Source organism: Balaenoptera ricei, chromosome 2, assembly GCF_028023285.1.
Source record: "Balaenoptera ricei isolate mBalRic1 chromosome 2, mBalRic1.hap2, whole genome shotgun sequence".
NCBI lineage: Eukaryota > Metazoa > Chordata > Mammalia > Artiodactyla > Balaenopteridae > Balaenoptera > Balaenoptera ricei.
Genome location: NC_082640.1, coordinates 172,675,822 through 172,700,831, shown reverse-complemented (window position 1 = coordinate 172,700,831; position 25,010 = coordinate 172,675,822). Strand labels below are relative to the sequence as shown.

General features: G+C 43.1%; 1 protein-coding gene across 1 annotated transcript in view; it reads left to right on the top strand.

The window, feature by feature from the left end:
- The window catches only part of KCNK10 (potassium two pore domain channel subfamily K member 10), a 136,135-nt gene that overhangs the window by 66,364 nt on the left and 44,761 nt on the right, over positions 1–25,010 (top strand). The window contains exon 3 of the mRNA XM_059915811.1: positions 19,030–19,147. Within this exon, the coding sequence (XP_059771794.1) occupies positions 19,030–19,147 (118 nt within the window). The remainder of the gene's footprint in view (positions 1–19,029; positions 19,148–25,010) is intronic.

Here is a 25,010-nt window from a genome sequence, read left to right as displayed (position 1 = left end):
GAATACCTGGAACAGCTTAACCCCCGTGAAATGCCTGGATAGCTTAAAAGGGCCATAGCTGGGGAGGGATTTTCCAAAGACTTAAACCACTTTTATGAGGTATCATGGGACTCCGGAGGTGACAGACAGGTCACCATCCCTGACCCAGACGCTGCTATGGAGGGGACTGTTTCATTAATTAATTCATCTACGCGTTCTTTAAGTTGCTACTGAGCTTCTGTTACATCAGGTAACAAGCTAAGTGCTGGGGATAGAAAAGGTGAAGATGACATACACCTTGAGCAAGTTGCGAACTTCTCTGTGATTCCATTTCATTATCAATAAAATGTGCCTAAACTCCCTCTCCCTTAGGATATTGAGAGGATTAAATTCTGGAATTCATGAGAAGGGCTTTGAACTGCTCTTGGCACGTGGTGAGCACTCAAAAAAAAAGATAGATATTGCTGCTGCTGTTTATAGTATTATTCAAGGAGCTCAGAATTTCAAGCAGTGGTTCTTAGTGGGGAGCGGGGGTTGCTTCCAGGGGGCATCTGACAACGTCTGGAGACATTTTCAATTGTCACAGTTGGAGAGATGCTACAGATGTCTAGTGGGTAGAGGCCAGGGACGCTGCTCAACATCCAACAATGCCCAGCATAGCCACTCATAGCAAAGAATTATCCAGCTTCACATGGCAGTAGATTGAGAAACCCTAGAGGAAGAGGCGTATAAACCAATAACTAGAATTCACTGGAATGGAGCTATTTTTTCCCCCGTTTTTTTTTTTTTTTTTAAGTTTGGTTTTGTTTTTTTTTTTAAGATTTATTGATTGATTGATTGGTTGATTGCTATGTTGGGTCTTCGTTTCTGTGCGAGGGCTTTCTCTAGTTGCGGCGAGCGGGGGCCACTCTTCATCGCGGTGCGCGGGCCTCTCACTATCGCGGCCTCTCTTGTTGCGGAGCACAGGCTCCAGACACGCAGGCTCAGTAGTTGTGGCTCACGGGCCTAGTTGCTCCGCGGCATGTGGGATCCTCCCAGACCAGGGCTCGAACCCGTGTCCCCTGCATTAGCAGGCAGATTCTCGACCACTGCGCCACCAGGGAAGCCCTTTTCCCCAGTTTTATTGAGATATAATTGACACATATCACTGTATAAGTTTAAGGTGTGCAGCATAATGGTTTGAACATTTATTGTGAAATGATTACTGCAGAAAGTTGAGTTGGCATCCATCACCTCATATAGATCCAATAAAGGGCAAAATTTTTTTTTCCTTGTGGTGAGAACTCTTAGATTTATTCTCTTAACAACTTTCATATATAGCATACAGCAGTGTTAACTATACTCATAAAGTTGTACATTACCTCCCGAGGACTGACTTATAACTGGAAGTTTGTACCTTTCCACCACCTTCCTCCAACTCCCCTTTCCCCACCCCCCATCTCTGATCTTTTTTACTATGAATTTTTTTAAAAAACATTTCACATATAAGTGAAATCATACAGCATTTGTCTTTCTCCATCTGACTTATTTCACTGAGCATATCCTCAGGGTCCATCCATGTTTTTGCAAATGGCAGGATTCCTTCATTTTTTAATGGCTGAATAATATTACATTATATATATGTAAAACTCACAACTTCTTTATCCATTAATCTATGGCCTCTCAGGTTGTTTCCATGTCTCGTCTACTGTAAATGCTGCTATGAACATGGGGGTGCAGATACCTTTTCGAGTTAGTGTTTTTGTTTCCTTTGGATGTGTTCCCAGAAGTGGAATTGCTGGATCATTTGGTAGTTCTGCTTTTAATTTTTTGAGGAAACGTCGTACTGTTTTCCATAGTGGCTGCACCAGTTTCCAACCCCATCAATAGTGCGCAAGGGCTTCCTTTTCTCCACATTTTCCCCAGCGTCTGTGATCTCTTGCCTTTTCGAGGATCACTGTAGTGGAGCCCCAGTGAGGCAAACAGAGGTCAGGGAAGATTTTGTGGCTATTTGTCTCCTTTAGTCCCTGCAACGATTCTATGAGGATAGTCTTTTGTGCCACTTGCAGAGGAGGAAACTGAGGCAGCAGGAGGTGAAGTCACATGCTCAAGGACACCTGATTACTGAGTGGAATCTCAGATTCACCCCTGGGCAGTCTGACACTGTCCTGTTCTCTTAAACACCACGCATTGGAACAGAAACGTGGAATACGGAAGGAGTTCATCATTCAGGACCCACCGTGAAGGGCATTCCAGCGGCATGTGGAGCCCGTTGAGGGAGGTGCAGGTGGTCCGTGTGCCTTGAGCTGAGAGGTGTGGGCAGGTGGTGGGAGATGAGCTTGGGACGGGGGCAGGGGCTGGATGTGAGAGGTGCCCAGAGAGCCTTGCCGAGCGGTTTGGGCTTTGTGCTGCGGGAAGTGGGGGAGTCACTGAAAGATTTAAGAAGGTAGTGACACGGTGGAAACTTTCTTTGGAAAGGTAACTCTTTTAGCGATGAGGATGTAGGGTTGGAGGAAGGAGAAATTGGAGGACGTAAGACCAGTTCGGAAGCATGTTGGGACCTCATCGGTGGGCCATGCTGAGACACAGTGAAGGGGCCACATTTAAGAGAGTCTGACAAAGAAAACTTGAAAACGACTCATGTCCCGTTCAGCAAAGATGTCTGGAGTGCCTGCCCTGCGCTCTACCTCCCTGCCTGTTCAAGCAGAGGCCATGTGGGTGTGGTAGCCCGGCGAGCGGCACCCACACTCTGGAGTTAATCTTCCTGTGTTAAATCTTTTTTCTGCCCGTGGGCTGTGTGACCTGGGTGAGCAAGGGAGTCACCCCAGGCCTCAGCTTCCCTTCTGTAAAGTGACGATTATGATAACAGTGTCCACTTGTTAGGGAGGTCTGAAGATTAAACAAAAAAGCTCAGCTATTTTGAGCTATTGTGATCGCTACTATTTATTTGTTAGGGAAGGCAGGAAAAAGAAATATAGAGAACCCCTAAATTATTATTATTATTATTTTTTTTAGTGAAACAAGTAAGTGTTTATTAGGAGGAAAAAGAGTACGTGTGGATAGACACATGGGCAGACTCAGAGAGAGAGTCGCGCCCTCATGGTAGTTTGAATCACCTATGTGGGGCATTTCTTCCAGGTTTCCTTTGGCCAGTCATCTTGCTTTGCCTGGTTCTGAGTCCGTATTTGGTATATCTCAGGGTCCTCCCAAGCGTGTGCACGCGTCTCTTAGCCAAGATGGATTCTAGGGAAGAGGCCTATGGGTAGGTTGACATCACTCCCGTTTTGACCTCCAAGGAGCCTTTCTGCGCATGTGCAGTCGGGAAGGTCTCCTCGACCTCGACAATGAGAAATATGTGGTCTCTATCTTTTTTCTGGGCAGGGCTCAGCCTCTCCTTTTATTCTCCTGCTAAATATTATCTTCATCTTGGAGTATCTATCCACAGGGGACAAACTCCAGCTGCCCAGCCTGGGGCCCATCTACCTCCTGCCTCAAATCCTCCCTGAGAGACGTAGACCCCGAGAAATCTTTATTGGGAAGATGAAGGGCAAATGTCTGTCTTCTGTAGCTTCTTCAGGCTGGCATGCGGCTCGTAGACCCTACCTAGCTGGGGTCACGGGGCTCTCTCGCCCTGTCTCATTAAGGGCCCCAGCATGACTTCCGTTGTTATTTCAGCAGGATACGCCGTGGGGAGTAGAAAGCCTCTAAGTTATGCGCATCCTGGGGTTCTGCCAAGGGAAAAGAGAAGAAAACTCCTGAAATGCACTTTGGGGCTTCAAATACTAAATTTGATTTGCTTCGACTGTTAAAGTGTAAAGTCCCCTTCGCAGAAATGACTCTCCTGAGTGCTGAGTTGGGCTGCTAACACCATTTGCTGTGTTGATGTGGCCTGAGCCCAGGGAAGGAACCTAGCAGTTTTCTGTGTCATTTAGAGGGCTTACCCTGCCGCCTAGATAATCATCGCAACTTTGATGGGGACACTTGGCCTCAGATCTATTAAGTAGACACCGGGGCTGGCTCCGTGGTCTCTGTGCACCCTGACTGTTCCTCTGTGTGGTTTGAAACACCTATTGGAGAACCTCAGGGACCCAGAAGGCTCAGGCAGCCCCAAGGAGTGGGTCACCCAGACAATGGGATGACCAGTGACTCCAGAGTGTGACTGAGTGAAAGGGCCTGCATCCTCTGGGCCTGATTGCTATTTATCCCTCAGTGAGGCACGTCCATCTTTTAGTGTGGTGCCCTGGGGCAGGCTGATTAACCTGAGCTGGGCTTCAGCAGTTCTGTCCACAGAGGACACAGAAGACCCATTCATCTCTGGAATCTTACCCTTGAGACTCCGTGAGAGAGTCTGCAGATGACAGTAATAGGGAAATTTCCTGCAGAGTTGTTGTAATAATAAAAAATAGCTACCACTTATTGGTTGTTTACGTTCCTCTAGGCATGTTCTGAGTGCTTCAATCCTTTGATTCATTTAACCCCTGCAACAAACCTACAGGTAGGATCTATTGCCATCATTCAATTTCATGGATGAACAAATAAATTCTAAGAAATTAAGTAATTTGCCCAAGGCCACACAGCTGATAGGTGGTTAAACTGGGATTTGAGCCTTGGGAATGCCGGACTCCAGAGCCCATAGGTCTAAGCGCTGTGCTAGACTGCTCACTTGTGTCAACGGTCAGTACCCCCTACACTACGTCTGAGCCTTTTCTTAAAGGTTTTACCCCAAGGAAAAGATTGGAGGGAGAAAGAGAAATTTTTAGGGAAATGTGGGCTGACACGGTACTGTAGCACTCTAAATATGGACTGTTGCATTTTCAAAGAAGGGGGTGTCAAGGAGGGGAAGGAGCATGCGCATTGGAGTCAGATAGACTAGGTCTTTAACGCTATTAAGCCTAAGGCTACTTTTCCTATGATGGGGATGGGGCAGTCCCTCTTCATTCGGAATAATGGGAGGAGGGAGTGAGTTAACCCACATAAAGTGCTCAGCAGTGTGCCTGGCATAGAGTTGGCATTTAGGAAACACTATTTCCCCCTGTCCAGCGTTCGTCTCCGAACATCTTATGGAAAAACCCCAACAAACGTTTTTGGCTCAGCCAATACATTGAATAGGTTTTTGAAGTCGCAGTTTCCATCAACTCAATTAGACAGTCAGCCCATCCCAAGGACTTCTTTATCCTCCAGGCTCTCACATGCCACAATTGCTTACTTCCCTGCCCCCCGTGCAATTGTTTTAGAAACTTCCCTCATGACTCGTCTTGGAGAAAGCAATAAAACATTCAACCTCTGTAACCGTCAAGGGACAAAATCATGAGGCTTCGCTGACTGACAGGGGAGGGAAGAATGCTTCAGCCTGCGTGGATGAGGCTCTCATCCAGTGGTCATTTTTCAGGTTGTGACTTCTTATGTTGATGGGTAGGATCTTTGCCACTGGTTTTCACTGTATGATCACTTAGGGATTTTTATCCTTTGCTAATAAATGGTTAGAGTCTTGGATCCTTTGCTCGGTACTGGGGCCTCAAGATGTATTTGATGGATACTGTTTGACACCACTGATTAAGTCCTGACCGTGTGCAGGCTTGGGGCCAGGCAGTTTACATGTGTTCCTGAGCCTCATTTTCACTCCCCATTATTCCAAGTGGTAGCTGCTGTTCCTGTCCCCGTTTACCAAGGCTAGGTGCCCTGGTTAAGTCCTCGCAACTAGCTAGTGGCAAAAGTGGGCCTGGAATCTGGATTTTCTAACTCCAGAGCCCATGGTCTCTTCATCAGGCTCTATCCCTGGCTCGACACAATGGGGCTGGAGAGTGTGTAATTATATCAGGACAAATTCCTCCTAAGGGAAAATCCGCTTAAACCACAGGGTGGGAAAGCTCCTTCCTGAGAGTCAGTGCTTGCTTTCTGACACAGATCCCTCTCCTCCTTCTCCCCTGGATTTTTAACCCTCCCAACATACGGAGAGCATCCGTGCCAGGGCCAGGTGCTGAACTGTGGGCCTCTGGTATAGTGACTCATTTCACTGGTGGAGGAGGAGTTAATTTGAGATATGGGCGGCTGCAGGAGAGGACTGGGTACAATGCTGTGGTCCTGGGCATGGACCTTTGATGTTGTCATGGTGACTGAAGCTGCTATTCTGCAGATAAAGGGAAGGCCAGAGATCTTGAGCTGTCAAACTTTCTCCCCACGAGCAGGAGATGTTGCTTAATTCGCATGACCCACGAACATTTCCCAAGGCTGTGACACTTACCATTCTCTTCTTCTGCCAAACCCCAAATCACTGCCTCACTCACCTGCTTACTCACTCCCTCATTCGTTTATTAATTTGACAAATTTATTGATTTACTCAATGCTAAGTACTGGGGCCATGATGGTGAATAAAAGGCAGACGTGGTCCCCGACCTCTTGGAGCGTTATAGCTAGGATGGGCAAACATCCCAGCTTTTGTGGATCTGGAATATTTGTGAACAGTGGCCCTTTTACTCTCAAACGTGGTTTGAAAGATAAATTATATGGTCACCCTACTGATTGGTAGTGGGAGAGGCAAACCTTATGCATATAATCACAGAAGTAAGTGTAAATAAAACCAGATGAATGCTGCAAAGGGGTGGGGGAGCTAGAGCTGTGAGGCACGTGAGCAGACCTGATTAGTAGGACAGGGGTTCTGGGCGGAGGGAGCTGTCAGGCCCCTGTGGGTGGAAGGAAGCCGGGATGTCTGGGAACTTGAGAGAAGGGGAGTGTAGGTGGCCGGAGGTCCATTAACAAGGGGAGATTGGTCGGCATTTAGGTTGGAGACAGGCAGGGGCAACACCTGCAGGGCCTGATGTTGGATTTTATCCTAAGAGCCCTGGGAAGCTTTGGCTGTTTCAAGCAGCAGGGTGACGTGATCCGATCAGTCAGTCCATTGCCATTTTGGCCCCTCATAGAAACCCAGAGTATAGCAGTGGTAGTTATGAGCTGGTTTTTAGTCATACATTCATCCATTCATCAGCTAAACATTTATGGAGTGCCAACTATGGCACTTTGCTAAGTGTTATGCTCTGGATTTCTGAGCTGATTTATCCTCAGAGGTGCCAAAACTCAAGGCCTGGAAGAAACCTTCGTGGACCCTCCATGCTACCTGCTTGGCCTGGTAGCATCAAACACTCACATTTGCCTCTATGCTTATTAGACTCTATTAGCTAGTCATCATTTTCTCACCTGTCTCTTTCCCAGGATTGTGAGCTTTTTGAGGTTGAATCTGTGTCTTTTATCCTTATATCCCTGATGCCTGGCACAGTGGCTGGCCCGTAGAAGTTGCTTACAGTTTGAGAAATGAACGAATGGTGCTTGTATATCTGTTTTGGAGACCAAGAGCCCTTCGTTTATTTATTTTATTTTATTTTGGATGCGCCTGAGGTTTGCAGGATTTTAGTTCCCTGACCAGGGATTGAACCCAGGCCATGGCAGTGAAAGTGCCGAGTCCTAACCACTGGACTGCCAGGGAACTCCCCTTTCATTTAGAACCTTCACAGAAGCAAAGCAGAAAGTGATTTTGTTTCTGTGCTCTAGAAGACCTTTCCTCTCGGTCTGGTTGTCAAGAGTATTATTTCTTCCGTGTTCTTTATGCATGAGCAGATTCCCTTGGTGTCCACAGCCCCAAAGTTTTACATATTTAGTAACGTAATGGTTTTAAGGAAAGGATGGTGCCTGAGCCATCCACTCAGCAGCCAGTGGAAATCCTTGCTGTGAGTGAGTGCAAAGCCAGATGAGCCTTCTCCTTCCCTGCCCTGGGCCCTCCCTTCCTCCAAGCAGCCTTTTGTGCAGGAAGTTTGGACCACAGCCGAGGCAGCAGGTGACCTCTGGTGAGCACAGGATGGCATCTTTGTGCCCAAAGATGCAGCTCTGGCAAGTTGAAGCAACTCCCCTGGCTGTTGCCCTGAAGTCAGAGGCACTGCCCTTTCTTCAGAGAAGTGGTCATGCAGAAGATTGTTCAATGTGTGCAAGATCGGGCTTGCAGCCCCTGGCCTGTCTCTACAGGCTTACACTTCATTATTATTATTGTTTTTATCCCTGGGGTTGTTGATTCCATCACTGTTTAGGGAAGAAGATCTAAAGCTTTTAAGCCAGAAATTAAAGAGCTAATGGCAATTGGCATGACACTAGGAAAATGAATTTGCAAATGAGAAGTCAATGTTCTTAAAAAACTCTCATAAAAATAAAACAAAATCCAGAAATGAATGCTACGGTGTCGGTGTCCACATTTATCTACAAATGTGCATGTGTTTGCTCCTCATTGAAGGTGAAGCAAAAATCTCATTTAACAAGATTTATTTTTTTATTTTAAAAATTTTTATTGGAGTATAGTTGATTCACAATGTTGTGTTAGTTTCAGGTATACAGCAAAGTGAATCAGTTATACATATACATATATCCACTCTTTTTTAGATTCTTTTCCCATATAGGCCATTACAGAATATTGAGTAGAGTTCCCTGTGCTATACAGTAGGTCCTTATTAGTTACTTATTTTATATATAGTAGTGTGTATATGTCAATCCCAATCTCCCAATTTATCCCTTCCCCCACTTTTTCCCCCTTGGTAACCATACGTTTGTTTTCTACATCTGTGACTCGTTCATTTAACAAGGTTTTGGTGGTGTGTGGCTCGTACAATTATTTTCATTACTCATAATCAGTTGTATTCATTTTAATAACTAATATTTGCTGAATGCCTGTCATGAAGCAGGTGCTGTGTTAGACGGATGATTAGAAAAATAAAATAAAAAATGATGCAAGATGTCTACTCCCTGTCCTCCAGAATCCATTGTCTCACTAGATCACTTACGCGGTATTTACTGTGGCTAGGCACTGCTCTAAATGCTTCATGTTTATTAAGTTATTTAGTCTTTACAATGATCCTTCGAGGTAAGGGTAAGCAGCTGGGGAACAGAGAAGTTAGATAATTTGCCCAAGCTTAGGTGACAGATAGAACTGGGATCTGGACACAGGCAGCGTGGCTCCAGAACCCACGCTTTTTCACCAAGATGCTCTGCTCCTGCTGGGGGAGACCGATGTGGCTTGGGTAGTTAAAGTCCAGTGTGACTGGTGCCAGAAGATAAGGAAACACTCAGGCCCTTATTCACGGAGCAGGAGTCTCTGACTCAATCTGTGGGACCCCCAGAAGGACCTTCATTCTCCTGTGAGAAGACTACGGAGAATAATAATTATCTGTTGGTTGTGCTCGAGAGGGACATGGCTTTGCATCTTCACATAAGGTGTTGAATTGGGCCAATAGATTCTATTTAAAACCACAGTACACGATGTATCATTCAGGTCTGCAGTTGAGAATCGCTTATCCGTATCTATTGAGAACATGTATTTTCCCTCCATTCTTGGTAGAAATGGGCGGAAGAGATGGAAAACTTGTGGATGAGGGTTAGCCTTACTGAGGAAGGGAGGGTTTAACCTTTTGTTCTTTGAAAAATGAGGATCAGAAGTACAAATTCCTACTTCCCTATATTGTTCTTTTTCAGGTGGAAGAAAGTGACATAACAGATGAGCGTTAGAAAAAAGGTTTGCAAACTGGAGAGAGCTGAGGTGCTGGTAGAAGGTGCTGATGCATTTTCTAAGGGGCGCAGGAAATGAAATATTAATTTAGGGTTAAAATCCAGCACTCAAGAGTAAGAAAGAGTCCAAGTGAAAAGCTACAGTGAAAACAAGATAGCAGAAGCATCTCGTTTTCATGATGTTATTAATCATCTGTTAAATTTCAAGCTCTCTCCAATGCAGTGACGATGGAAGGAATAGTCATCTTGGGTTTAGCTCACACGGCAGTGAATCAGAATTCCTGGAGCTGCTTTTGTAGCCCAGTAAAAGAATTTTTTTTCCCCAGAAATTGGAGAGACTCATCTTTGATAGGAATAATCTCAAGTGCAGAGAGAGTGGTGCATACGTCAAGCATTCTCCTCAGGACCAAGGTGATTTTTCACCATCACTTGGCAGATTTGTTTTTCAACCTGTAGAGACTGAGTCCAACTTGAGATGAAAGGACGACAGTTAGTTAGTCTGAAAGTTTATTGATCTTATCAGAGCACACACATATATCTCTGCTTCCTTAGTGGACTTGATGCGTTAAAATGTCTCTTATTTCATCCTTCCATGTAGTCAAAGAGACAGAGAAAAGTAATTCTACATTGTAAGGCACAATTTGGAAGGTAGAAGTTCTCCTGCCAATATGGCTTGGTCCCATATGACAATGTTTGGCTACATTAGTCATTAGTGTATACCCAGGTGCTAAGGAACTGAGTTTTAGAACATTTTCTCCCCAAATAATTAACTAGTGGTAGCAAGGAAAGCTAGCTTCCTCAGACCATAGGCTCTGGATGTGCCATCTAGCTCATCTTGGGTTTCTCTATCTTATTCTTCAAACAAATTCTCCACTCTCTCTGTCCAATCTGCAGGCGACCTTCACTTTACATTTATAACCAGGTCATAAAGCACCGATGAAAGCCTGCTGCCTGAATCCCCGGGACAGAGGAAAGGCTAATATTTGCACACAATTAGATACCTAGGGCAGCAGGAAAATAAACACCATCACCATATCCCCCATGGCACGGAAGGTGCCTCTCTCTTTGCCTTTTTATGGCCTGGCCTGGTTTCTGTGAGTGTTTATTTGTGGGAGACGCTGAGGTGGTGAGTCTGTGGGCCGGCACAGGCCTGACTGCCACACTGGCCATCTGCCTGGGTGGGAGGTGAGGACCTGTGCACATCAGTCCCCCTCTCCCTCGACCTCTTGTAGACACTTGGGGTGTCCCAGCCTAGGGGGGAGCCAGCCTGCTCTCCAGAGGCAAGGAGCTGGGCTAAGAGGGTCTGAGATGGGGAGAAAGAAGAACACAGAGAGAAGCTGCCTTTCTAGCATTTAGGACGATGATCTTCCTGTTGACAGTGCAAAGAGTATCCACTTGCTAGCTTTGCCGGGCACTAGATGTGGCAAGGTACTCACTAATCCGTCTCACGTGTCCCATGGGGATGCCCATCTCACAGGTTACCACGAGGGTTAACTGAGTTAATCTATGCACTGATAAGTACTCAGGATTCCTGTTATTATTAACCTCATCACATATGAAATGACAAGGCACGCTGCCTGAAGTCATGTATACATTAAAAAAAATTCTGACAGCAACCCTGCAGGGAGGGGTACCTCATTTTATAGATGAGAAAACTGAGGCTCACAGAAGCTGAGGACCTTGCACAGGCTAGACATTTGCACTTTATCCATGAACTTTCTCTGTTGCAAGAGGAAAATATGAGGTGCTTATACTCTCTCTCTTTCTGTACTGAAGTGAAGACTTCTTGGAATCAAGTGCCTTGCTGGGCGTGGCTCCAAGTTTCCTCTCTGATGCCCTCCCACTGTTGTCTGAAGTATGTATATGATGTGGCTTTGCACTTGGACGTGAAGGAGCCCCGCCCCCTGCCCCCAGCCCCAGCCCCAGCACGGTCACTTCTGCTGCTGTGAAATATGTATATGTGAAATGCTTCTGAAGCAGGAGAAATAAAAAGCAACTGCGGCGAACAAATTAATATCATACTTCCACTTCTCACCTGAGGCCCTTCCGCAACAAATGTGTGAGGCGGTGGAAGGATGCTGCTACCCTGTTGTCAGGGGTTTGAGTCATTAGGGGCATTTGTGAGTTGTAATGAATGTGGTCTGCCAGTTGCCCTTCTCTGTCTCCCAGGGGTTGTGGCTTTCCTTCTGTCCATTAATGGCTGAAAGTATGCCCACTTTGAATGCATTTATGAAGCCACTTTCCACCATGACCTCCTCCTCTTGCCTCGACCCCTGGCTAAATACCTCCTTCATAAATCCTTTTACTGGCTGTGCCCTCTTGAGATTAAGAACATTGTAGACCTAGAGCCACCTTTGTGCCCTCAGATGAGGTCATTTCCTTTTGTCCCCGTAGTGTGGGCTGTTAGTAAAAGGATCATACGTCCTGTCTTATGCCTGTCCTGCAGTCCAAGCATAATAGTGAACAAGGCCCTTTTCCCTCTGCAAGTGTCCTGGTTTGGACAGTAAATCAAACCATCGCCATGGTTATTAGCGTCCGTGTATACGGTGCCAATCGGCTGCATTCTTCAATCTCAGACAAGCTGAGTGATTACCGTTCCACCTTTGTTTGTCTTCCTTTTTGGTGCCATATGAGGAAACAGAGAAACAGATTGTCTCACCAAGTACACAGATCATAGGAGAAAAGCCACAGACAGTTAGTGGTCCCCTGTGGGCCATCATTCATCCCAGAGTAGCGCTAACACTCATGATGGTATCTTGTGCTGCCCGGAACAGTGATTTATGCAGCCCAGCATTGCTTCATGGGATGACAGCACCAGGGGAGTTTGGTGGGGCGGGGGGTGGTCTTCGAGGGCTCTTTATCCCCTTCTCATTTTGGGAGAGGCTGCAGTTTCTCTGTTATACCTTCCTGGTGGTCCTAATGCAGGGGAGGAAGGAGGATAGAGGAAGCAGGAAGAAAAGAGATTCTTTTGTTTATTTATTTTCCAGTTTTATTGAGATATCGTTGACATATAACATTGGGGAAGTTTAAGGTGTACGACGTATTGATTTGATATTCTTATGTATTACAAAATGATGACCAGCATAGCCTTAGCTAACATCTCCATCATGTCGTATAATTACCATTTCTTTTTTGTGGTGAGAACATCTAAGATTTATTCTCTCAGTAACTTCAAGTTTATAATACAGTATTATTAACTGAAATCACCATGCTGTACGTTAGATCCCCAGAATGTATTCATCTTATAACTGGAAGTTTGTACCCTTTGACCAATATCTGCCCTCCCCACCCTCTAGCCCCTGGCGATCACCATTCTACTCTCTGTGAGAAACAGATGTTTAAATTTATTTTTATTGGAGTATAGTTGATTTACAATGTTGTGTTAGTTTCAGGGGTACAGCAAGGTGAATCATATATATACATATATATATATCTCCATTTTTTTTCAGATTCTTTTCCCATATCGGTTATTACAGAATGTCAAATATAGCTCTCTGTGCTATACAGTAGGTCTTTGTTAGTTTTCTATATAGCAGTGTGTATACATTAATCCCAATCTCCTAATTTATCTCTTCCCCCTACATTTCCCCTTTGGTAACCAGAAGTGTGATTTCGAGATCTGTGAGTCTGTTTCTGTTTTGTAAGTAAGTTAGAAACAGATTCTTTTAGATCTTACCATTGTCACCAACTCTTCCGCCTCCTTCTTTATTTTTTAAAAAATAGGACAATCATTATATTTCTTTGTGTTGGGCTACTTTCTTATGTTTGTCTGTATTACAAAGAAATAAATTGCTTTCCTCTCACACCTCTGGGAAGATCATGTGCCTACATTTATTACTTTAGTTTGTTCACTCATTTCTTATTTTTTTTTAAAGCAATCTTTTTTTTTTTAAATGTATTTATTTTATTTATTTATTTATTTTGGCTGTGTTGGGTCTTCGTTGCTGCGTGTGGGCTTTTCTCTAGCTGCGGTGAGCGGGGGCTACTCCTTGTTGCGGAGCACGGGCTCTAGGTGCGCGGGCTTCAGAAGTTGCAGCACTCAGGCTCAGTAGTTGTGGCTCGTGGGCTCTAGAGCGCAGGCTCAGTAGTTGTGGCTCACTGGCTTAGTTACTCCGCAGCATGTGGGATCTTCCCGGACCAGGGCTCAAACCCGTGTTCCCTGCATTGGCAGGCGGATTCTTAACCACTGCACCACCAGGGAAGCCCCACTCATTTCTTATTGATTGAAACATTCATTTATGAATCGTTTACAGGGAGGGAACTGGAAGTTCTAACTGACAGGATAAAAAGTAAATTCAAAAAGGGGTGGAATTAAATTTTCAAATGATACCCTCTTATCTATAGTATGTTTTTCCTGAAGCTTGAAACTCTCACATGACATGTAGTTTAATTTTTTTCTTTTTGATCCTCAGAAGACCTCTCTGAACTTGGTAGTGGTTGATCTTGTAATTGAACTCGTGATGCTCATTAAGTCTGAGATTGTGGCTTAAAATGATGCTGATGTTGGTTGAACCTCTACCCTATATCTGATCCTTTAAGACAGACTGTACATGGCTCAGTTTCGTCATTTCATTATTTACGTGCTTGGACACTTCTAATGGGCTGGCTTATCTTCACTTTTGCAGCCTGAATGGAGAGAAAAAAAACCAAACACACTTAAAAGCAAATGCATTTAATTTTAAAAGGCTTTACTTGAGTTCAAACAGTTAAGATTATTAGAAAATACTTTAGAAAATTAATAATGTTAGAAGTATGAATTCAATCAGAACTATTGAGTTAAAAATTATGCTATTGGTTCAAGCGATAACAGTCCATTTATACTGGGTTTCCCCTGTAGGTATGTAACCTGAGTTTGCTAATTCATTTTAATTCTGCTTGTTTGCTGGAGTCTTTCTGATCTATATGATCTAGATAGAATCAAACCTCATTCCTGGGGTTGGGGATCCTCTAAAGTCTTACCAAGAGGTTGGTGACTTGTGAGAGGCCTTATTTTTCTCCTTCTTACTTCTGGTTTTAAATCACATTCTGGCCCACAGTGCCCGTAACAATCCTTATATTTAAAACCACTTCCCCAGGGCATTTGCTTGTATAGCCCACTTTACTGAAGATTTGGGGGAGCGAGAGAGGAATTTATATCACACATATGAAGCAAGTTAAAACTGGGTCCTAGATGGACCTGCTTTTCAGAAGTCTTGGGCATTGCTGTAACTGAGCTCAACTGACACTTTGTCTCTTTTGCTTTCCTCTCTTCCTCCTTTTTTCGGGGCTTTCTCTCTCTTTTCTCTGTTCCCTCCCTTTCAGGCTATAAAATCAACCTTTCTCCATTTTTATTTATTTATTTTTAATTTAAAATTTAATGCTGAGCTATGAAGCTCTCACCAGCTCCAGCAGCCAAATAAAGTTTGGTGCCCCCATTGACATGTTCAAAGAAGTAGTCTAATTAGAAATGATTGCTTGTGAGGTCCCTTCTGTCTAAATTCTTGGACAATGACAAGACTTCTCCCTCATCTCTGTCTGGAGGGGAGCACAGGGTGGGGGAGGGGGAGTGTGTCCTGGGTACCATATGCAGAGGAAAGGGCAAAACCGTGGCTCTGGGCCAGTCAAGGCTTGAATTCTGGATTCTCCACTTCCTGGCTGTGTGACCTCGGGCAAGTTCCTTAACTTTCCTGAGCCTGTTTCCTTATCTCGAAAGAGCAATAATATTCCGTAAGTTCTTGCAAGTTGTAGAAAGGATAAAATTGAATAACACACAAGTTGTGGAAGGGATAAAATGGAAGAACACTTCTAAGACACCTGCCTCAATGTAGACACTCAACAAATGTTAATTTCCTTTCCTTTCAACCGATAGACACTTTCCTTCAGGGTTACATATGTAAACATTAAATATTTATAAATTGCATAATTCAAAGAAAAGAAACTTGAAAAGGAATCTTACTTTGGATTTTTTGATGAAGCAAATAATTATCCCTGCCTGTCTTTGCTGCAAGTCTGTATTTTTATACGCAGCACTTGGTCTGCTTAGGATATTTATGTGTAATTCTCAGCACAGTGAGACCTGATTGAACCCAAACTCTCTTTGCAGCTTCATAGAAGTTGTAAATATTATGTATTGATGGTGTGATCTGTGGCTACCTAAGTGACTGGGGCCTGGAGCTGTCCCTGAGGTATTATTTACAGGTGGTCCCATCAGAGCTGAACAGACTATGAGGCTATAAACACTAGTTAAGGCCTGTGGCTTGGTCTGATGGTGCTCAAAGTATAGAGACAATGGATATTTTACCAGCAGAAAGGACTTGGCATCTGTCTTTTCTCTAAAGCAGAGAATTGCATAGTCCCCGATGAATAAGTGATCCTTGTAGATTAGGCCGATTTAAACCACAGGCAAAGACACATCCCATGCAGCTGGATTTCAAATTCTGGGGTGCCAAGGTTTATGTTAGAAAGAGTGGATAGTATAATATTTCATGTTCTTAGAGGCAGGAAAGAATAAACTAAAGACTTAAACAAAAGAGATCTTTTCTTTTGTCCAGTCAGTTGTCTAGGGGGTTTGCAACAGAAACCATATGTGGCCCACAATTACTGTCCGACCTTTTCTGGAAAAGGGTTGATCCCTGGTCTAAAGAGTTTGAAATATCTCAGATCAATGAAGGCAAAATGTTACTAACAATGATTGACTTTTTCAGTTCTAATCTAATTTATGGCAACCACTGTCTGCTTGTTTTAACAGAGCTTTATGGGCATTATTTAGGATGAATATAATCCCATTGCAATATTTAATTGTGTCTGGCAATATTCACATGGGGTTATTACAATTTTGTCCAGGGAATGGAGACTCTAGAAGTATCTCATATTTCTGTCACCTCCGTCTGAAGCCCCTACCTTCCTCACCACAGCTCACCTGATTGAAATCTCTTCCTACCCTCTCCCCTGGCCTGAAGGAGTTTGGCAGGGTCAGCTCAGGAAGGGCTGCTGAGGAATTTTCCACCTTATTCTGTGCATGCTGAGAGTAGGGAAGGATTTCCAGCAAGGGAGTGTGTGATCAAAAGCCCGTTAAATGTATGGGTGCAGAAGCGTAAGTCCTGGGACGGGGGCGTTTTGTGGAGGCTACAAGGTACAAACTGAACCTCCTGGAAGAAATGGGGCCCAGATTAGACCCTGAAGGGTGGGCACCTTTGTGGGAGGGCAAAGCAAAGTTCCAGAAGTATGAGGGGATGTCTCATAGAGTTTCCTGCCCAGGGCTGGAGGCTTTTATAGTATAGTGTGAGATGAGGTTGGAGCATCAATGTGGCCAAGTCACTGGGAATTTTAAGGTGTATGGAATTCCAAATCCGGTAGCCAGTGAGGAGTCATTGTTATTTATTTTTAAAAGGAGATGTGTGTGTGTGTGTGTGTGTGTGTGTGTGTGTGTGTGTGTGTTGGGGGGACAGTGAAATGACAGTCACAAAATTGTCAACTATTTGTTAAACCCTGACACAGTGCTGGGCATTGGGCTAAGCGTATTACATGAATCATCTCATTTAATCCTCACAACGACTCTGTGGGGGAAGGCATTGTTATCCCCAGTTTGCAAATGAGGAAATTTGGGCTTAGAGAGGTTAAAATAACTTGCCCAAGGGTCTGAGGTGATTAATGAGCAGAACCATGACAGTCTGACCCAGGAGCCCAAGCTCTTAACTCCTGAAACAAACTCAGTGTAAAACATTCCAACAGAACAGAAAAAAGGAGAGTGAAAAGGAACTGAAGCCCTGCCTTCCGGGAGGGACCACTTTGGGCGCCAGTCCTTTTAGACATCTTTCTATGCATATGCACAACAAGATGTATGCGTTTTGCATAACTTCTGCCAGGATTGGGTAAATCCTATGCCTGCAAATTTTACATAAATGGCAACATACTATATATGGATTTTTTCTCCCAATTTAAAACTAATTTTCTAATTTTAACAAGTGGATGTATAGTGTTAAAAAACAAAATTCAGGGACTTCCCTGGTGATCCAGTGGTTAAGACTTGGCGCTTCCACTGCAGGGGGCGTGGGTTCCATCCCTGGTCGGGGAACTAAGATCCCGCGTGCCACACGGCGAAGCCAAAAAATTAAAACAAAAACCAAAATTCAACCGAGTAGATTTGAAGATCTAATGGGCTTTATTCAATGATTTATGAATCAGGCACCATCCCATCTAGCAGCTAGAGGGGTCCTCCCAGGGGTTGTACAAAATGGGAGGTTTTTATAGGAAGAGAGTGGGGCAAAGGAGCTATTATCAAAAGAAAAGAAAGGATTATTTTTTAGGTCAGGGCATCTTCTTTGGGGGTAGAGGGCGGAAGGAATAGCAGGGGTTTTATCAAGCACATTGCCTCTTCTTCCTCTGGGGGAATGTAGCAGGTCCATGAGACAGGCTGCCTCATTGGTGCTGACCAGAACATTCCAGACTGGTTGATTAAGATTACATTTCTGGATAGACTTAGAAAGTATTATATTTAGCGAGGTAACTCAGACAGAGAAAGACAAATACTACATGATATCATTTATATGTGGAATCTAAAGATAATACAAATGAGTCTATATACAAGACAGAAATAGACTCACAGACACAGAACACAAACTTACCAAAGGGGAGAGAGAGGGAGGGAGGGACAAATTAGGAGTATGGGATTAACAGATACAAGCTACTATACATAAAATAGATAAGCACAAGGATTTAGCACAGGGAACTATATTCAGTATCTTGTAATAACCTGTAATGGAATATAATCTGAAAAACAATAACTAAATCACTTTGCTGTACACCTGAAACTAACACAATATTGTAAATCAACTATACTTCACTAAAAGAAAAGAATAAATATTAAAAAAAGATTACATTTCTGGGGAAGGTCATAACTGCAATAAAGTCAGGTATTAAGTGCAGGTTTGATACAATGGACTTTAGCACAAGTTGTGCCATCTGGGCCTGTACTTTTCTCTGTAACAATAGTATTTCATTTTATGACTGTACCCTCATCCACATAACCAGTCCTTTATAGATCATTGCAGGTTCTTGAGCAAGGAAATCTTAGTAAGCTTTTTTTTTTTTTTTATAAACTTATTTATTTTAAATTGCTTTCTTCTCACACCTTTGGGAAGATCATGTGCCTACATTTATTACTTTAGTTTGTTCACTCATTTCTTATTATTTTTTAAAGCAATCTTTTTTAAAAAACGTATTTATTTTATTTATTTATTCTTTTTGGCTGCCTTGGGTCTTTGTCGCTGCACGCGGGCTTTCTCTAGTTGTGGCGAGCGGGGGCTACTCTGCGTTGTGGTGTGTGGGCTTCTCATTGCGGTGGCTTCTCTTGTTGCGGAGCACAGGCTGTAGGCACGTGGGCTTCAGTAGTTGCAGCACGCGGGCTCAGTAGTTGTGGCACATGGGCTTAGTCGCTCCACGGCATGTGAGATCTTCCTGGATTTATTGGCAGGCGATCCTTAACCACTGCGCCACCAGGGAAGCCCCTTGGTAAGCTTTTCCACTGAACCTCATGCTTTCTCACTTTCCTTGCAGCATGCTCTTGACGCTGACAACGCAGGAGTAAGCCCCATAGGAAACTCTTCTAACAACAGCAGTCACTGGGACCTCGGAAGTGCCTTTTTCTTTGCTGGAACTGTCATCACCACCATAGGTATCAATGTATTTGCAAGTATCTTTTCCTCTGCAGGCCCTCCTGAGTAATGGCACTAAAATCAACATTTTGTCCTCATAGAATACATGGCAGCCGGAGGTTCAAAGGAGGCTGATGAAACACTGTCAGATTAATGCAGTACTTGTGTGGTGGCTTTCAATAAAAGGCAGAGCACAAGGAAGAATTGCATTTTTCAAAATGAAAGACTAGGGAAACTTTCTTTTGAAAGGACCTCATGGAAAGGTTAGGGTAAAAAATGAACCTCTGAACTGATCAGCTGAGCTCAAATTCTTTTTTAAAAAGTGTACTTTTTATTGAAGTTATACATTAAACAGCCAAACTGTGTTCTACAAAGTTTGTTATGTAAAACAGCAGTCTCTGCCCCTCTCCTCTTTTTTCACCTCCCCTGGGGCAACCCCTTCCATTTCTTTTGCATGATTATTTTGATATTCATCTCCATGTCTTTAAATGTCACATTGGTATTACACTTCCCGAATTTTATTTTAGAGCTGATTTCTTGACTTCCTGTTGTGGAAGATGAAGAATTAGTTCTCTTTTTCCTCCCCACCCCACTGTAGAAGGGCTCTCTTCCCATCCTCCTTCCTTCCCAGTATAGTTTAATTAAATCAAAAGTGAACGTGAGTAGTTGCATTATTTTGCTAGGTAAATGCTCCTCTTCACAACTGATTATAAGGCGAGCTATGATTACTTCCTTCCTGCACCAATTTTTGTCTTTTGTCAATTTTTGTGTGTGTCTTTTTTCTGATACTTGGGGAGTTTTGTATTTTTGCCATAGGGATTAAACGATTTGTCATAGGGGTTAACTTTATAATTATAATCGCATATAATAACCTTAGTGTTCTATTCTTTAAGTAGTATCTATTAGTTCCTTATTATGGGTGATGACATCTCTTCTCTTTCTCCACCACACAATTTTAGTTGACATCATCCTTTTAATGTTTACTTTTACATTATTAAATATGCTTAGGCTTCTATTAGAAGATTTGCCCACTTTAATAACTCTTGGCTCTCAGCTATTATATATAATGCAGTCAGGGAACTTACTCAGCATCTCAACTTCTTTTCTTCTTCCACTATCAATTATTACTCATTGTATCATTCTGTAACATCAGGGTGTATATTTCACATTCTGCTATTCTGTTCTGCTACCTCGGTACTCCCATTTGTTTTAGTAATAGTTCTACAGTTAAGTATTGTTGGTGTTCATCTCTAGCCCTGGTTTTCATCATGGTTTTGCTATAGCTTTTGTCACCATCACTTGCTTGGCTGAAACTCTTCTTCAGGTAGTTGCCTTAAGAATGGCTCCAGGGAGCAATATTCCCTGGGTTCTTGTGTTGTTCAAAATGGTAGCCTTATACTTGAAGGGCAGTTTGGCTGGAAATGAAACCCTTGACTCACATGTTCTTTTTTAAGGAGCTTGTTGGATCTCCACTTTCTCCCAATGCTTATGTTGCTGTGGAGAAACCTGATGCCAGACAATTTTTTCCCTTTTATAAGTGACTTGATCTTTTTGCTCAGCTACTCAAAAGATTATTTCTTTATCTTTCATCTGATAACAGTACCAGGTTTTGTCCCTTTTATTTCAGGAGAGTTTTCTTGATTGCTATTTTTAAACATTTTCTCTGCTGTATGATTTTGGTTCTGTTCTTTGGGGATTCCAGTTATACACCTATCATCACTTCTTTGCTTGTCTTCTGTGTCTAGTGTTTTCCCTCTACTTCTTTTTATCTTTAAAATTTGGTTTTCAACTTGTTAGTATTATCTTCTCTTCTTTTTTTTTTTTTTGTTTTTTCACAGTGCCTACTCTGCCATGTGCTTCTTCCAATTTTGTTTTCATTTTTGTGATCATTAGGGGACTTTTTTCTTTCCTACTTTTTCGCTGCATTCTATTAGCTCAGCTCACATTTCATCTGCACTTGTTATCTCACCATTTCCTCCCTGATTTCTTGCATCTTTGTGGTTTCTCTGTGATGATTCTTAGAGGTGATTACTTCATAGTTGTTTCCAATTTTCGTCTGGTTGGGACAACATTTTTCTGCTGAGTGTCTCACATTCACTGGTAAGTTTAGCTGCTCTTTCACATTTTTAAAAAATGGAAACTTTATATTTATGCTGGGCCAGTTTCTTTCTTTTTTATTTTTTATTATTTTTTTGGCTGCGTTGGGTCTTTGTTGCTGTGTGTGGTCTTCCTCTAGTTATGGTGAGCAGGGGCTACTCTTTGTTGTGGTGCATGGGCTTCTCATTGCGGTGGCTTCTCTTGTTGCGGAGCACGGGCTCTAGGTGTGTGGGCTTCAGTAGTTGTGGCGTGCAGGTTCAATAGTTGTGGTTCGTAGGCTCTAGAGTGCAGGCTCAGTAGTTGTGGCGCACAGGCTTAGTTGCTCCGTGGCATGTGGGATCTTCCCGGACCAGAGCTCAAACCCGTGTCCCCTGCATTGGCAGGCAGATTCTTAACCACTGCGCCACCAGGGAAGCCCCTGGGCCAGTTTCTTTTTCACATACTTGATGCCAAATTAACTGGATATTCCTGGACCAGCTCTCTGCGGAACATTTCCATGGGCTGGGGAGAGGAGAGCAGGGAGAAACAGGTAACCTTTCTGGTAACACATGCCAAGACTCTCCACTTTCCTATTGTCAAAGAGGCAGAGTGCTTCCTGCAAATATGGCCCATCTGTGTTATTCTCTGTATAGCTCTGCCTCTTCTGTTTTTCTGGATCAGATCAAGTTTAGGGGGGCTTCTGCTGCTCTCCCTCTTCACCCTACATTCCATACTTGGTACATATAGGGATATCTTTTTTGAAGTTCAAGGTGAGACACTCACTTTCATAACTGGATTTTTGCTGGCACTTTCTGAGATTTGCCACCTATGGACCCTCTCATCATTCTCTGTACTTCTTCTCTGTATTATTTTCCCATATTGCTTCTGTGCAATCTCATCTTCTTTTGGTAATCCTTACATATATGGTGGAATCTGTAGATTGCATCCCTCTCCCAGCTCTGCTGAAAATGAGTTTGAGAGTTATCTGCCCTCATTTAGTAGTAAAGTAGTGAAGTCACACTACAATAAAAATTCTCATTCAGAAGAATGGGAGACACACAACAGTCACCGGTTCATAGCAATGTTGGACAGACAGTGGGAGGCTCTTCTGCCCTCGAAGTGGGAGGATTCCTTCATTAACATTTGTTTATACTCTTTGGGAGGAAATCTCTCTTATAGCTCAAATCTCTCAAATCTCATAGCTCTCTGAGGCCCAGCTTTGCCTTCTGGGAGGTTTTTCCCTCTCCCTTACTTTTTGGTGTTGGAGAGTATGCCTTTTTTGGGGGATGCATCTTTGACGATTGACTTCCTATTGGCACAAGTTTCAGAAGCTAAGCGTTGTTTAGAGGCACAGGTTTTTGTTTATGGTTATAGACCTCCTCTTTAGGACCTGTGTTATTTTTACATCAGTGCAATCAAGAAAGTTATGTGCAATAAGAAAACTAGAGTGAGAGAGAATTGTCATTCCTTTTTAGAATGCTTCTTAATCATATGATGTACTAGGTTCACGCTTGCAAATCTGCAAATACATTAAGATCAACTATACAATTAGTAGAGGTGTGCATTACACTAGTGAGTCTAGGGCCTAGAAACCTTTCAGACACTCCAGACCAGATTAGGTCATTATTTGTCCTCAATCCCACAGCGTCCAACAAAGGAAGCAGGATGACATGGCACCATTTGGTGTAATGGCAAAAAGTGCTATACACCTCAACATCCCCCGAGGGCATCACTGTAGTAGATCAGAGAAGACCAATGTCAGGTTAGATTGTGTTCAATGGTCTGGTTATTAAGATGGGGAAATGTGTCATGTGTTTTAGGGGGATTTATAGTAAAATAATTGAGATTGAGAAAGTCTAGGCCACTTCAAGAAGTACATTTTGGAAAGTGCACTCCAGTGCCCAGTATTGGACCCATGAGACATTAGTGTATATTAAACAAAAAAGAAAATTCTAATATTCTTATTTTTATAAAATGGCTAAATCAGTGGCCTACATGATGCACTGAAAAACATTATAGCTACATTGGGATGCGCACCCATTTATCGTGTTAACTCATTAAGATCCCAAGGGCTTGGTTTATTGAACAGCTGTGTTCATTGACCCACATGACATTATGTAACTGAGGAATGGTGGTTCCAACCGCCTAATGAGGAACATTTGATGTGTAACATCTTCTGCCCTTTTTAATGTGCTTACACTGGAATCTTTGAGTTTGTGCAAGTGACTCAGTTTCTGCTGCTTGGCACCCATTCACTTACTCACTCTTGTCCTGATAACCATTTCCCTAATGGTCCGCTTCCCCACACTTGGCCCCCAGGCCACAGGGGAAGAATCACCTTGTCTAGACTAAGAAATCCAGTGCCTTTTGTTTACAATAACCAAGACATGGAAGCAACCTAACTGTCCATTGCCAGATGAATGGATGAGGAAGATGTGGTACATATATACAACAGAATACTACTCAGCAATAAAAAAGTATGAAATAATGCAGCAACATGGATGGACCTCGAGATTGTCATACTAAGTGAAGTAAATCTGAAAGAGGACAAATACCATATGATGTCACTTACATGTGGAATCTAATACATGACACATATGAACCTATCTACAAAACAGAAACAGACTCACAGACATAGAGAACAGACTTGTGGTTGCCAAGGGGGAAGGGGGTGGGGCAGGGATGGACTGGATATTGGGGGTTAGTAGGTGCAAACTATTACATATAGAATGGATAAGCAACAAGGTCCTTCTATATAGCATAGGGAACTATATTCAATATCCTATGATAAACAATAATGGAAAAGAATATAACAAAAAGAATGTGTGTGTATATATATATATATATATATATATATATATATATATATATATATAAAACTGAATCACTTTGCTGTACAGCAGAAATTAGCACATTATAAATCAACTATACTTAAATTAAAAAATGTGAATTAAAATTAGATTAGAACCATAAAAAAAAGAAATCCAGTGCCTTGCATGTGCGTGGCCACAGCCCTGAGTTCAGAGACAGACATGAGATCTGGATTAGGCCAATAAGCAAGTCAATTCCTGGGCTTTTGCTTGAGCTTTGGAGGAAGTGACTTCTCTTTCTTACTGGATGTAAATTGGGAAAAGGATAAGCCTGGGACCCTACCATTCATTTTCGTCCCTTGAGGGTTTTTCTGCCTAGAATTCAGCTAACAGTAAAGAAGCCGAGTAACAAAAGAGGAGTGATAAGCGGGGTCCAGCTTGCATCCTTTGAGCTTGGAATGAAGCTACCCATGAAGAATTAAGAAATAAATGTTAAATATCCTGCTATTTACTGGGGTGTGTACATTTCTCTTTTTTCTTAAGCGAGCGTGCATTGGGTTTTATCTCGCCTAAGACTGAAAAATTCTAACCTATGCACACTTATGGCTCAGAGATCACAGAGGGCCAGTAAGTATCCTCTGACCTCATAGCCAGTGCCTGACCCTGCTGGCCACTGCAGCTGCCATCTCCCACCTTCTTTGGGCTACTTGCTCTTGATTTAAAGTCTTAGAGCTTCCTACTGGGTAAGCCCCTAAGTTCATATGCTGGTGTCCTGGCAACCTGGGATGCTGTCGCCTCTATGGTGAGAGGCAGGACACTGTGTCATATCTGGGCAAAGGACAGAGACCTTTCCCAAAATATGAAAGAAGGTGGAGGCTGAACAGGAAACCACTACAAAACAAGCGTAAAGCAAAAACAAACAAAAATAAAACCCAACCCAAACCACAAGTCCGCTTCAGTATCATAGCTCAGTGTTAGTGTTAGAGATTGGGTCCTT